The 14,371-nt window shown below is 42.8% G+C and overlaps 1 protein-coding gene across 1 annotated transcript in view; it reads left to right on the top strand.

Moving 5' to 3' along the window:
- kcp (kielin cysteine rich BMP regulator) overlaps positions 1-14,371 on the top strand; it is a 93,175-nt gene that overhangs the window by 24,936 nt on the left and 53,868 nt on the right. The window contains exons 19-26 of the mRNA XM_058750698.1: positions 4,796-4,884; positions 4,988-5,081; positions 5,201-5,300; positions 5,398-5,483; positions 5,950-6,046; positions 7,245-7,391; positions 8,332-8,432; positions 8,984-9,077. Coding sequence (XP_058606681.1) covers positions 4,796-4,884; positions 4,988-5,081; positions 5,201-5,300; positions 5,398-5,483; positions 5,950-6,046; positions 7,245-7,391; positions 8,332-8,432; positions 8,984-9,077 — 808 coding nt within the window. The remainder of the gene's footprint in view (positions 1-4,795; positions 4,885-4,987; positions 5,082-5,200; positions 5,301-5,397; positions 5,484-5,949; positions 6,047-7,244; positions 7,392-8,331; positions 8,433-8,983; positions 9,078-14,371) is intronic.

Here is a 14,371-nt window from a genome sequence, read left to right as displayed (position 1 = left end):
TGAGAACCGATTCGAAGCATTAATGAATGTGGGTGAGGAATCCCCAAATGTGACAAAACATGGATCGAATCAGCCAGCAGCTAACGTCGCTACTAACAGGCGCTCGAGGTCGAGCAGACAGCGGCACTCAGCTCAGAGCGCAGCCGAGCCCAGGACTCTGATAGTGGGCGACTCTATTATCAGAAACATCAGTAGCAGGACTACAACTACATGCTGCTTTCCTCAAGCAACCGTCTCTGATGTGAACAAGGAACTTGAACATTCTGATGAAGCACAAGACTGCAAATCGAATCATCATCCATGTGGGGAAGAACGATATTCGGAAAGAGCAGTCAGAACTGCTTAAGAAGGATTTCAGTGAACTCTTTGAAACAATTCAAAGACTTGAAGTTCAGTCGTTCATCAGTGGACCACTCCCAGCAAGGGGAGCTAACATGTTTTCACGGCTGCTTGGGCTGAATACATGGCTACAAAGAACCTGCAGTACAAAAGGAGTCAACTTCATCGACAACTTCAATATTTTCTGGGGCCATAGACAACTGTTTAAACTGGACGGCTTCCACCCAAACAAACTTGGTGCGAGAGTGCTAAAGGACAATATCTATTTCTCCCTCCGTCATCCTTCAGTGGTGTGTGCCAATCCACTCGGCCTCAATGGCACACACACACCTGGACAGAATATGAGTGACCACAGGACTTCATGTCAGCCTCAGAGTCATCTTATGGTTGACACATCCCACAAGGACACTGATAACACCACGCAGCCAAAACAAACTTTCCTCACAGAGACTATCATCACAAACAGACTGTGACGTACTACATCAGCTCCAAGACTCAGCACCCAAGGACAACTATCTGGAAAACAGCCAGGGAAGCCAGGACAACATATCACAGCCACCGGAAACACCAGAGCCAGAGCCCCGCTCGCCAGACACACTATCCCTCTCTCCAGAATCTCCACTTCTAAGCTTCTCACAGAAAATGGAGGAACTGGTTTATGCTGGGACCAAACTCTCCCACTCGTTCGCTGCAAGCCCCCAGATATCAACTAAAAAACGGCGGGCCCCACAACCACCAAAGACTTCATGCCCAGCTCTCCCTCCTCCTCCTGTGAGAGCTCTCCGTCCGCTGCCACAACGCCAGGGCCCAAACCCTCCTCCATCGGCTGTAGGTGAACCAAAAACAACTGATAACAGCTCTCAGTGATATGTGTCGGGTCCCCGCTATATTAGCAGCAACACTCACAAATGTTCACAGAACAAGCGGGAACCCAGTGTGCCTGTAGCTTTTTATATTTCTGTTTTATCACGTGATAGGAAGTCTAAGGCCTTCTCAAGCCGTACGGCTGACCCATCTAATCTGCGGCCTGTAATGCGTCAATCTAAGATTGCTGTAGAGACAAAATGTAATTCCATCAAGTTAGCATTTTTAAACATTCGCTCACTAAAAAATAAATCATTTCTGATCAATGATTTTATAACCACAAACAACCTGGATTTTATGTTTCTAAATGAAACATGGCTTGAAGACAGCTGCAGTGCAACAGTCCTCAATGAAACAGCCCCTCCTAACTTTAACTTTACAAGTGTCTGCAGGACTGTTAGGAGAGGTGGAGGTGTAGCTGCTCTATTTAAAGATGTTTATCAATGCAAGCAAGTGTCATTTGGTCAGTATTTGTCCTTTGAATATCTAGGTATTGTGCTGAAAGGTGCTCCACGCATTCTGTTTATCATTATTTACAGGCCTCCAAAATACTCTCCAGCCTTTGTTGAAGAGTTCACAGAACTGTTATCAATGATTTCCTCAGAGTTTGACTGTTTTACTATTGCAGGGGATTTTAATATTCACATAGATAATGCAGAAATCAAAACTGCAAAAGAAATTATTTCAGTTTTAAACACTTTTGATCTGATCCAGCATGTGCATGGACCCACACACAATCGTGGACACTCTCTAGATTTACTCATAAGTAAAGGTCTAAAAATTTCATCCATTGTTGTTAAGGATGTAGCACTATCTGATCACTTCTGTATTTTCTTTGATATATTGATCTCTGTTACCACTGAATCTAGATCTGTCTCTGTCAGAAAGAGATGCATTAATGAGAAAACTAGTGCGCTATTTATGAAGGCTATATCTTTAACACCAAGCATTTCTGCAGACTCTGTTGATCTTCTCCTGGATTCTTTTAACTCAAAAGTTAAGAATGTTATTGATGATATTGCTCCGACAAGGGTCTGCAAGAAGAATGGCAGACAAAAATCACCATGGAGAAAATCAACAGCAGCTCAGAGTATGAAAAGACAATGCAGAAAAGCTGAGCGGATGTGGCGGAAGACAAAACTTGAAATTCACTATAGCATCTATAAAGACAGCCTTCATGCTTTCAATGTGGAACTAGCCACAGCTAGACAGACCTACTTTTCAAACCTTATAAACAGTAACTTAAACAACTCTCACACTCTTTTTGCTACTGTGGAGAGACTGACAAACCCCCCAAGTCAGATTCCCAGTGAAATGCTCTCCGACAGTAAATGCAATGAGTTTGCTTCCTTCTTTTCTGAGAAGATCAATAATATCAGAAAGGAGATTGGCATATCTAATTTTGCAGAGGTCACACAGATTCGACCGCAATTTCAAAAAGAAGTGACTATGTCTGTTTTTGAAGCAATTGATTGCAAAATTTTGAAAGAAATAGTACAGCACCTTAAATCATCAACCTGCTATCTTGACACACTTCCCACATCTTTTTTCAAAAGTGTGCTTAACTGTTTAGAAGCAGATCTCTTAGAAGTGGTGAACGCCTCACTTCTTTCTGGGACATTTCCAAGCTCCCTGAAAACTGCAGTTGTTAAGCCCCTTCTGAAAAAGCGCAATCTTGATAACACAATGTTGAACAACTATAGACCAATATCAAATCTTCCGTTCATAGGTAAGATTATTGAAAAGGTAGTTTTTAATCAGCTGAACAACCACGTAAACTTAAATGGATACCTGGACAATTTTCAATCTGGTTTCTGAGCACATCATAGCACAGAGACAGCACTCATTAAGATAATAAATGATATTCGCTTCAATTCTCATTCAGGCAAAATATCAGTGCTGGTACTACTAGATCTTAGTGCTGCGTTTGACACTGTTGATCATAACATACTTCTAGAGAGACTGGAAAACTGGGTCGGGCTTTCTGGGATGGTACTCAAATGGTTCAGGTCATACTTAGAAGGGAGAGGTTATTATGTGAGTATAGGAGAGCATAAGTCTAAGTGGACGTCCATGACATGCGGAGTCCCACAAGGCTCAATTCTTGCACCGCTCTTGTTTAGCCTGTATATGCTCCCACTAAGTCAAATAATGAGAAGGAACCAAATTGCCTATCACAGCTATGCTGATGATACCCAGATTTACCTAGCCTTATCTCCAAATGACTACAGCCCCATTGACTCCCTCTGCCAATGCATTGATGAAATAAACTGTTGGATGTCCCAGAACTTTCTTCAGTTAAATAAGGAGAAAACTGAAGTCATTGCATTTGGAAACAAAGATGAAGTTCTCAAGGTGAATGCATACCTTGACTCTAGGGGTCAATCAACTAAAAACCAAGTCAAAAATCTTGGGGTGTTTCTGGAGACAGACCTTAGTTTTAGTAGTCATGTCAAAGCAGTAACTAAATCAGCATACTATCATCTCAAAAACATTGCAAGAATTAGATGTTTTGTTTCCAGTCAAGACTTGGAGAAACTGGTTCATGCCTTTATCACCAGCAGGGTGGATTATTGAATGGGTCTCCTCTCCGGCCTTCCAAAGAAGACCATTAGACAGCTGCAGCTCATCCAGAACGCTGCTGCCAGGATTCTGACTAGAACCAGAAAATTTGAGCATATTACACCAGTCCTCAGGTCCTTACACTGGCTTCCAGTTACATTTAGGATTGATTTTAAAGTACTTCTACTCGTTTATAAATCTCTAAATGGCCTAGGACCTAAATACATTGGAGATATGCTCACTGAATATAAACCTAACAGACCACTCAGATCATTAGGATCGAGTCAGTTAGAAATACCAAGGGTTCACACAAAACAAGGGGAGTCTGCTTTTAGCTATTATGCCGCCCGCAGTTGGAACCAGCTTCCAGAAGAGATCAGATGTGCTAAAACATTAGCCACTTTTAAATCCAGACTCAAAACTCATCTGTTTAGCTGTGCATTTGTTGAATGAGCACTGTGCTACGTCCGAACTGATTGCACTATGTATAATCACTTTCTATTCTTAAATGTTTTAAATTCTTTTAAAATCTATTTTTAAATCACTTTGTTTTTATTGTTGTGATTTTTATTATTTTTAATAATGACTATTTCACTTCCTTTTATGTAAAGCACTTTGAATTACCATTGTGTATGAAATGTGCTATATAAATAAACTTGCCTTGCCTAAATTATTTATTAATTTTATTTTATTGTTTTTCAAAACTTGCATTTTTGTTTGTAATCTGCTGCTTCACTGTCATTGATTATGAAATTTTAAATTAATTTTTTTTAATTTTAAGTTTTTAAGTATTTTTATTTTTGTTTATAATCTGCTACGCTTCACCGTCACTGATATGTCAATTTTATTTTATTTTCTTCCCTAGAGAATGCATGAACTGATACAATTTTTACTCTGAATGCAGTGTAAATCGCTTTGAATAAAAGCGACAAATAAAAAAAAAATCTCAAATTGATTTGGATGAAATGGTTTTCCAAATAAAAAATAATTACATTCTAGAAACATTTTTTAACAAACTTTTTTTTTCCAGAATGGAAATATAAATTGCATTCAGTACCCTCCCTGCCCACCGACTCCCTGTCAAAATCCAGTCAGGAAATCAGGAGAATGTTGTGCACGGTATTATCATTTCATCACGTTTTTAGCTAAAAGAGTGAATGAGACAGAGGTGAAACACTCTTTATTTGACCTTCGTTAATCAGTTCTGTGTGTTGGTGTTCAGATGTGTTCAGGAGTGCACTCATGAGGGTGAGGTGTACACAGACGGTCAAACCTTTGTGTCCAGACAGGATCCATGCTTAAGATGTCAGTGCTCGGTGAGTGTTTACTATATATATATATATATATATATATATATATGTGTGTGTGTGTGTGTGTGTATATATGATCATGTGAATGTATTTGTGTGTATGTGTGGGTATATCTTTTGATGCAGGGTGGGCAAGTGTCGTGTGAATCTGCAACATCTTCATGTCCGTCTACGAGTTGCACGCACCCAACAAAACCACACAACCAGTGCTGTCCGACTTGTAACAGTAAATAAGCATGCAAATATAAAGACATTATCAAAAAAAGACATGGAGCTGTCCTGGATTTAATACACAAATACTAATGTGTTTTACTGTGTTGCAGCTTGTGAATATGAAGAAAGGGTTTATGAAAATGGAGAAGAGTTCAGGCCTCCTGGTGGAGGTCCATGCATCCAGTGTTTATGCAAGGTGAAACACACACTTAAGAGTGAAAAGAGCTATTGTCAATTCAGTTTCAAGCAAGGATAATCAATTAAATTTCTAATGAAAATGGTTGTTTTTTTATTTTGTCAATGTTTTTTTTTTTTTTCAATTTAATCAAAGATATACTGTTGATAAAATAAGTTTTGTTTGTTAAAAGTTGACATGTTTAAATTAATAAATAAAATGTTTAAATATTTGGTTTATTTTGCATAAAATAAAATGTTGACTTAAAATGAAATAGCATTTTGTATTATGTAAAAATGCACTATGTATATTTATGAAGCCTTATGTTGGCTTCCTCTCAGGAAGTTTCCAAAAAGTTGAATCTCTTGAAACTCTTTTGCATTTGTGCATATTAAAACTTGACACATCAAAGCTGGTCATGCTAGGTTTGATGTCACTGACGTCATTGATTCTTGTGTAACATTATATTGTGTTTTTTTTTTGTTAGAATGGTAACGTGAGATGTCATCAGGAAAGATGCCCACATTCGAACTGTGCAGTTCCCACTCCAGCCCCTCCTAACACCTGCTGTCCGGTGTGCAGAGGTAAGGCATTCTGAAGTACATACTGCTGCCACTAACTTTAACATGAAACACATTCTCTCATACAGTGCCATTGAAATGTTTTGGGTCAATAATATTTTTTAGAAATTAATCCTTTTTTTTTCTGCAAGGATGCATTAAATTGATCAAAAGTGACAGTAAAGACATTTATATTGTTACAAAAGATTTGTTTCAACGACTGGATGATAATAAATGTTTTTTGAGCAGCAAATCAGCATATTAGAATGATTTCTGAAGGATCATGCGACACTAAAGACTGGAGTAATGATGCTGAAAATTCAGCTTTGCATCACAGGAATAAATTACATTTTTAATTAAATTGTAACAATATTTCACAATATTACTGGTTTTACTGTATTATTAATCACATAAATGCAGCCGGTACTGACGATAACCATGATATTTGTGACCCTGGATCACAAAACCAGTTATAAGTAGCACGGGTATATTTATAGGAATAGATCGCAATCAAAGTGCGCACATCCGACAGGCCAAAAGCTCAATGTGGGTGCTCAACCACAAAAACAATGGCACATATGGTCACCCTATCGTAACACCGTACACCGGACGCGAGCAGCGGGACGCGGTGCGACAAAATACTATATAACTATAATATATAATCAGTGATGCAGTCTACACTGGATGCAGCACGGCGCGCACAACAAATCCCCGACAGTAAACTGCTGCCGCGTTCTATTTATGAGGAATTAACACAAATTTCAAATGATGTGTAGTGTAGACAGACTTTAGCTGTTGCGGCGTGACACGACAACTGTGCGTCCGGTGTAGACACGGTGTAAGCCATCTTTTGTTCCGCAGACATTTTCCTCTTTTGTTTTTTTATCAGCCATCTCTATCTTTCTGTCGTCGCTCAGCTCGGCTAATGTCCGTCATGTGCACTGAGAGCTCTCTTCTCTGCGTCATGAGTAGACATGCCCCTTAATGCTGATTGGTTACCGACTCAGTATTCTAAAGTGTTTTTGAAACAATACATACCCCACCTTTAATGTAACATTTTTTAATAATATATCGTTATTGTTCATTCTTTTGGCCATGGTAATTGTGTGGTGAAAAATCTGATATCATGACAGCCCTAAAGAGATAAAAAAAATCTTACCGACTCCAAACTTTTGAACAGTAGTGTATATGTGTTCATTGCATTCTGTGTCCGTGTATGTAGGATGTACGTGGAATGGTGTTCAGTATGAAGAAGGAGCCACGTGGACTGACGCTGGCCAAACATGTTCTTGTGCAAGTGGACAGGTGAGGTGTAGTAGGCCTAACGTCTGTCCAGATCCGCCCAGAGTGCCCTGCCAAAATCCCCCAGGTAAGAGAAAGAAACTGTGAAAGACAGGAAGAAAAACACAGAGGCACTGTTCCAAACCTAAATGAGTTGGATCTATGTCTACATACATAGACAGTTACCTTGTAAGGCAGCATCCTAGCCAAATCCTGACTAATTTGAATAACTCTGAGAGAAAAACTTTCAGAGTTTGATGTTAGATTCTAATTAGAGTTACTCCAGTTAGAGTATTGCAAAGGTAATGAGTCAGTGCTGTAAGTATCACAAAAATGTATAGTAAAAGCATATCAAAAAATAAATAAAGCTTATCGAAAATATTTGTATGCACATTTACTGTATTTTAATATCTGTATTATACGGTGGCCGAGAGAGCTCAACGCGCTGCAGATAGAAAAAACACCTGCAAATTAAGAAAACAACTTCATCAATTTGACAACACGCGCGCTGCAAATGCTCACAACACAACCAAATAAAGAAACTAATAAAATTCTTTATTTGGTTGTGTTGTGAGAATTGGCAGCGCATTTCTTTATTTGTTTGCGTTGTGAGCATTTGCACCACCTGCTGTCAAACTGAAGAAGATGTTTTCTTGATTTGCTGGTGCTTTTTCTATTTGCATGTGTTTTCTGAAGTTGCAGCGCGTTGAGCTCTCTCGGCCACCGTAGTATTATATTTTGAAGTATATTTAAAATTATATCTGAAAAAGTATAAAATATTTGCATTTTTATTAGAACAAATTTCTTAGTCCTATTCTCAGAACTGACCACGTAAAAACATTTCACATACTGTCTGCTGTTTCAAAACATCTGGAAGTTCCTATAATGCTTACAATTGCTGTCTAGATAGGCATCTCACTAGGGTTTGGAACAGAGCCACAGAATATTCAGGCTGAGAGGATGAAACAGTGGATGCTTAGACTAAGATCAGTCACAGTTCAATCCAGTGATTGATAATTGTATGACAGGTGGTGACTCCTGTGGGCAGTGCCAGTACAAGCAGCGCATGTATGCAAACGGCCAAACATTCAGGGACCCAGATGATGCCTGTAAGACGTGCACCTGTCAGGTACATGCAATTAGAAATCCTAGATTTTACATTTTATGAACGTTTAATACCAGACTTGAACGGGGTTCAGGGTTTGTATGAGCAAGTATAAACAACTATTTAGATGTTTCAGTGTTTATTAGATATTTAATATTTGGGGGGAAATGCGCTGTTCATTACAGTTCTTGTTTAAAGTTTGGAAACTGATTATGAATTTTAAATGTTTTTAATTACTTTTAATGATTAATTAAATGTTTTTAAAGTCTCTTCCAAGGCTGCATTTGAATCATTTAATTAAAAATACAGTAAAAAGGAATCATTTTAGTAAATATTATTTTAATTTGAAATGACAATTTTCTATTGTAATATATTTTAAAGTATAATTTACTCCTGTGATGCAAAGCTGAATTTTCTGCATCACTACTCCAGTCTTCAGTGTCACATGATCCTTCAGAAATCATTCTAATATGCTGATTTAAAACATTTTTTAAAAAGTAATGTTTACAAACTTTTGACTAGTACTTTCATAATTATTAGCTAGTTTATATACATTAATGTGTTTGTGTGTGCAGGATGGTCAGACAGTATGTGGTGTTGCATCATGTCCGGCACCGACGTGTGCTAATGCATACACTCCTCCTGGAGAGTGCTGTCCCCAGTGTCCAGGTACACTTTCACTCATTAAGCTCAGATAACTTGATCTTAAGCCCCGTTACAACTACACGATTTTAGCCTGATTTTCCCATGATCTCTGTGACGTAGGGTGTCGTGGGGATCCATATACGACAATGGGCGTTGGGATGCACAATTCAGTCGTTTAATCTCTTGTAGTGTGTCATATAGTGCACAACACCTCTGTTATGCTTCATGACGTCAACACAGAAAGCATGCTTAATTTTTTTTTTCCATCGTACACAACAAGTTCCATCACATCTGTGACACTGGCCAATAGGAGCACAGAAGCACCTTTGTACAAGCTTTCAAACATGCCAAAATGAAAGAGAGACAATGGCATTGGTCCTGCTAGGTGTAATTTTACAATGGAGGAAATGTTCGTGGAGCTATGGCAACAATACTCCTGCATTTATAATGAGGGACTACCGCGAGTCACGACACAGTGAAAAAAGGTCAAATAAAAGCTATTTTATCTCAGTTCTCTTTGACAGTCCATACCATCATCTTCACGCCATCCAGATTTGTGTCCATTGTCAGGTTTTCTTTCATTTTTGGGTTTTTCTGATGACAAGACAGGGCAAAACACGCTGTTTGCTAGCCATTGTTTGTTTACGCTCATAGCACCTTCTGTCTTGTCCCGTGCTATTGATGACAGCACGCACGTTGTTAATGATGGCATGCGATGAATGGTCAGGTTGCATCGTATAGTCTGACATGTTTCTTTTTCATGACACGACAAGATTTTATGAGTCAAAATCGCATAATCTGACACAGTGACAAAAACAAATTGTGTAGTCTGAACGGGGCTTTAGTTTTGTGCACACTAACAGTTAGTTTCCTCTTGTTGTTTTCTTCCTTTTCAAGACTGTGAATCTGATGATATCCTCATCATTACAAATGGAGATACTGTTACGGTCACAGCCATAACACAAAAGGGCTCGGTTCAATAGGGGAATTTACTTCAAAGCAAAAACAACATAAGGTGGGGAGGAAAACAGTCGGGTAAACAGAAAATAGAAACAAAGGGGAGCGCAACTGGACCGCCGCTGAAAATCCTGCTGCCTTGATGTGGCAACAAGATTTCTTATAGCCACGCTTGTACGATCCACAGGTGTACGGGATCTGCTCATAGATGACAAAAAACAAACAAAAACCCCCCACTTCTGATCCTTGCAGAGCAGAAAAATCATTACAAAAGGGAAAAAAATAACCTGTTAAATTACACATGCAACACCTTCACCCCTTAACCATCACCATCAGAAAAATGTTCTAGAGACAAATCTTACCATTTTTTTTTCGGTACACCTACCTATGCACCTACCCCATCCTGAATAGGGCATCATCAGCCACCACCTTGTCTTTGCCTCGAATGAGTCTAATGTCGAGGTTGTACAAAATTATGTTTTAGGGCTCAGTAGATTGGTAAGGGGAGATGCTACAAATTTTTACAAAACATGCGATAGCAACCCACCATTCCTAAAAAGCGCCGTAATTGTTTTCGGTCAGCTGGTGGTGGGAAATCACAAATAGCTGTAGCCTTTGCAGGGATGGGACAAACTTGTCCTCTTCCTATAACTTTCCCCAGGTAAACTAAAGTGGCTTTACCAAATTCACATTTGGCTAATTTAATGGTAAGGTTTGCTTCTGCCAACGATGAAAAACTTGCCTGAGCAAACTTGAATGCTCAACCCAAGATTGACTGGACAATACTAAAACGTCTAAATAAGGGTGTACTCACACTAGGCACGGTTCACCCGCCCAATAGCACACTTCCGCGGGTTCGCCGTGAGTCCAGCCACCCACAGCGATCTCAGGACAGCGCGCAGATGTTCCATATGCCGCTGCCAATCATTACTGTGTATGATGATGTCATGGAGATAGGCAGCGGCGTAGGCGCTATGTGGCCGGAGGATTCGGTCCATGAGACGCTGAAAGGTGGCGGGAGCCCCGAACAAGCCGAACGGAAGCGTAACAAATTGGTGTAAGCCGAACAGCGTGGTGAAGGCTGTTTTTTCTTTGGATAAGGGCGATAAGGGGATCTGCCAATACCCTTTCGTTAAATCCAGTGTTGAATAAAAGCGAGCCGAGCCTAACCGATCAAGCAGTTCGTCAACTCGGGGCATCGGATAAGCGTCGAATTTCGACACGGCATTCACCTTCCTGTAATCGACACAGAACCGGACTGAGCCGTCCGTTTTAGGCACCAAAACTATCGGGCTTGCCCAGTCGCTATGCGATTCTTCTATCACCCCCAAGTCTAGCATGGCCTTTAATTCCTCCTGAACCACTTTTTTTTTTGTGTTCAGGTAAACGATAGGGCCGGCTGCGTGCCACTTCCCCAGGGAGCGTCTCGATATGGTGCTGTATGAGGTCCGTGCGATCGGGCAGGGGTGAAAACACATCCGCAAATTCTGCTTGCAACCTGGCTACATCCGTGAGCTGCAGCGGCGAGAGGTGATCTCCTCCGGGAACCAGAGCGAGCGGATTGATTTTGATAGCCGCTTCTGGTCTGAGATCTTCCTCTACTGAAACGGCCGCTGTTAACTCTACCGATGACACCTCATTCCAGCGTTTTAAAAGATTGAGATGATACACTTGACATGAATCACCCCTGTCCGTTCGCCTTACCTCATAATCGAGATCCCCAACTCGCCGTGTAACCACAAAAGGTCCTTGCCACTTTGCCAGTAATTTCGAGCTAGACGTTGGAAGTAATACAAGCACTTTATCTCCCGGGGTAAATCGACGCTCTCGCGCACCCCTGTTGTACAGTGACTTTGTCTGTCCTGAGCCTGGAGCAAATTCTCCATAGAGAGCCGCCCCAACCTGTGGAGTTTTGCTCGGAGGTCCATGACGTACTGAATTTCACTACGGCTGTCTGAAGGCCCCTCCTCCCAAGCCTCTCTAATGATGTCAAGCACCCCCCGGGGCTGACGCCCATAAAGAAGCTCGAATGGGGAAAACCCAGTGGAGGCTTGCGGAACCTCCCGCACCGCGAACAACAGGGGCTCGAGCCACCTATCCCAATTTTTGGCGTCTTCCTTTACAAACTTACGAACCATGGATTTCAAGGTGCGATTAAATCGTTCCACCAAGCCGTCCGTTTGTGGGTGATAGACGCTGGTGCGAATCGATTTAATGCCCAACAGTTCATATAGTTCGCTTAGCATACGTGACATAAACGCCGTGCCCTGATCAGTGAGAATCTCTTTCGGAATTCCCACTCGGGAGATGATTCGAAACAGCGCATCCGCCACACTCTTTGCAGATATGGTGCGTAACGCCACTGCTTCCGGATATGGTGTTGCATAATCCACCAGAATTAATGCAAAACGATGTCCGCGTGCCGAACGTTCTAATGGCCCGATGAGGTCCATACCAATTCTCTCGAAGGGGGCCTCTATGAGGGGTAATGGGCGCAAGGGCGCTTTTGAGAGGGCCGGCGGATTAACCAGCTGACATTCACGGCACGCCGCACACCACAAAGAATCGGGCCATGAGCCGTGTTTTTGCTTCACCCAAGTGGCCTGTCATGGGACTACAATAAGCCGCCTGGAAAAGCATTTCCCGGCGGCTTTTTGGGACTAACAGTTGGGTTGTATTTCCTTTTACCCGGGCATCTTGGGTCACCCGATACAACCTATCTTTTATAAGGGAAAAATAGGGGAAGGAGAGCGGTTGATCAGGCTGGAGAAGCTGCCCGTTGATGGTGCGGACCCGGTCGTACGCGTTTTTGAGCGTCTCATCACAGGACTGCTCCAAAGGAAAGTCATCCAGCTCAGGGGGCTTTAGCGCCTCCTTCGCTCTCGTTTCCTCCGAGGCAGTCGGTGAAGGCCCCGAAACCGCATCTCTAGTCTGGGCCATCGCTTCTCGGTTCCCCCGCCCCATCTCCCAAGAAGCATCCGCACACAAAACCCCCAATAATTGCGAAAAGGCTGGCCAATCTGTCTCCAAAATCAGCAGATGCCTAAGGTGGGAATTAACCGCCACCTTCATTCTATGCTTTTTCCCCCGAAATTGAATAGAAACAGGCACTAACGGGTAGTTAGACCCGGGTCCCCGCATCTCCAGCAGGCCGGCCCAGGCCTCCCTGCCGCCCCCTCGGGTTGCGGGTCTGTTCCCCTGGAAGAGACTACTCCGCGGTGGAATTCGAGGGGGCACATTACTACGAGACCTGGGATAGGGCGGGAGAGAGCAGGAAGGGAAGGAGCAGAGGGAGAGAGAGAAAGGTTATGAAGGGGCTCACCGACCCCGGGGCACGCCACTAGGTGGTCCTCAGCCAGCTGTATGGCCTGCGTCAGCGACGTCGGACGGTGGCACTGGACCCACTCGGCCGTCCCACGGGGTAGCCGAGCGACGAACTGCTCCAGGACCACCAGATCGACCACTTCCTCGACGTCGCGTTCTTCGGCCATTAACCACTTGCGGCAAGCGTCACGGAGCTGTTGGGCCATCACAAATGGCCGACCGTTGTCCCCCAGTTCCACTGATCGGAAGCATTGCCGGTGTTGTTCGGGGGTACGGCCGACTCGTTGCAGGATGGCCCGCTTGAGATCGTCGTACGTCAGGAGGCTCGCTACCAGTAGCTGTTGGGCTGCCACCTGCGCTTCCCCCGTCAGCAGCGGGATCAGGCGCACCGGCCATTGGGTGTGCGCCCAGCCGCACGCCTCCGCTGTTCGCTCAAAGAGGTCCACGCACGCCTCTGGGTCGTCCTGTGGACCCATCTTCATCAGCGGGACGTGGGCGATGGATGGGGCTGCAACTGGGGCGGCCTCCCGACTGAGCAAGCTCCGGAGGACCCGCCGGTCTTCATCCTGGCCCTGGACCAATAAGCGAAACCGATCCTCCAGCGAGTGACTTCACCAGCTCTGCAAGTGGCGTAGGTTGTGCTGGCTGCATGGCGGCGTGCCGGCTTCCTCGTCCCGGGTTTCGGCACCAGTGTAACAAGGTTCAAATTAGATGAAGGACGAGGAATGCAGGGGTGGCGAGTAACCAGTTTATTGTTCCACAAAACCATCATCAAAAAAACAAAACAAAGTGCTGTCGGGCTCCCCTCGCCCCAGCTATGTAAAGGGATGTCCTCAGGAAAACGCCTCGCTACGCACGTTATTGTAAGCAGGTATTTATACCTAGACTCTGAACGTGAAAGAGATCCGATGCAATCAATTATTATGTGCTCAAGTAGTTCTGTCGAATTCTAATTCTGACTAATTAATTCAAACAATGGAGCAAGAGTAGAATCTGACCTTTGAGCAGCGATTAATTTATCAGGAGACACGGCCAAG

Source organism: Onychostoma macrolepis, chromosome 18 (assembly GCF_012432095.1).
Source record: "Onychostoma macrolepis isolate SWU-2019 chromosome 18, ASM1243209v1, whole genome shotgun sequence".
Lineage (NCBI taxonomy): Eukaryota > Metazoa > Chordata > Actinopteri > Cypriniformes > Cyprinidae > Onychostoma > Onychostoma macrolepis.
The sequence above is the reverse complement of the archived record's forward strand: the minus strand, read 5'-3'. Positions and strand labels throughout refer to the sequence as shown.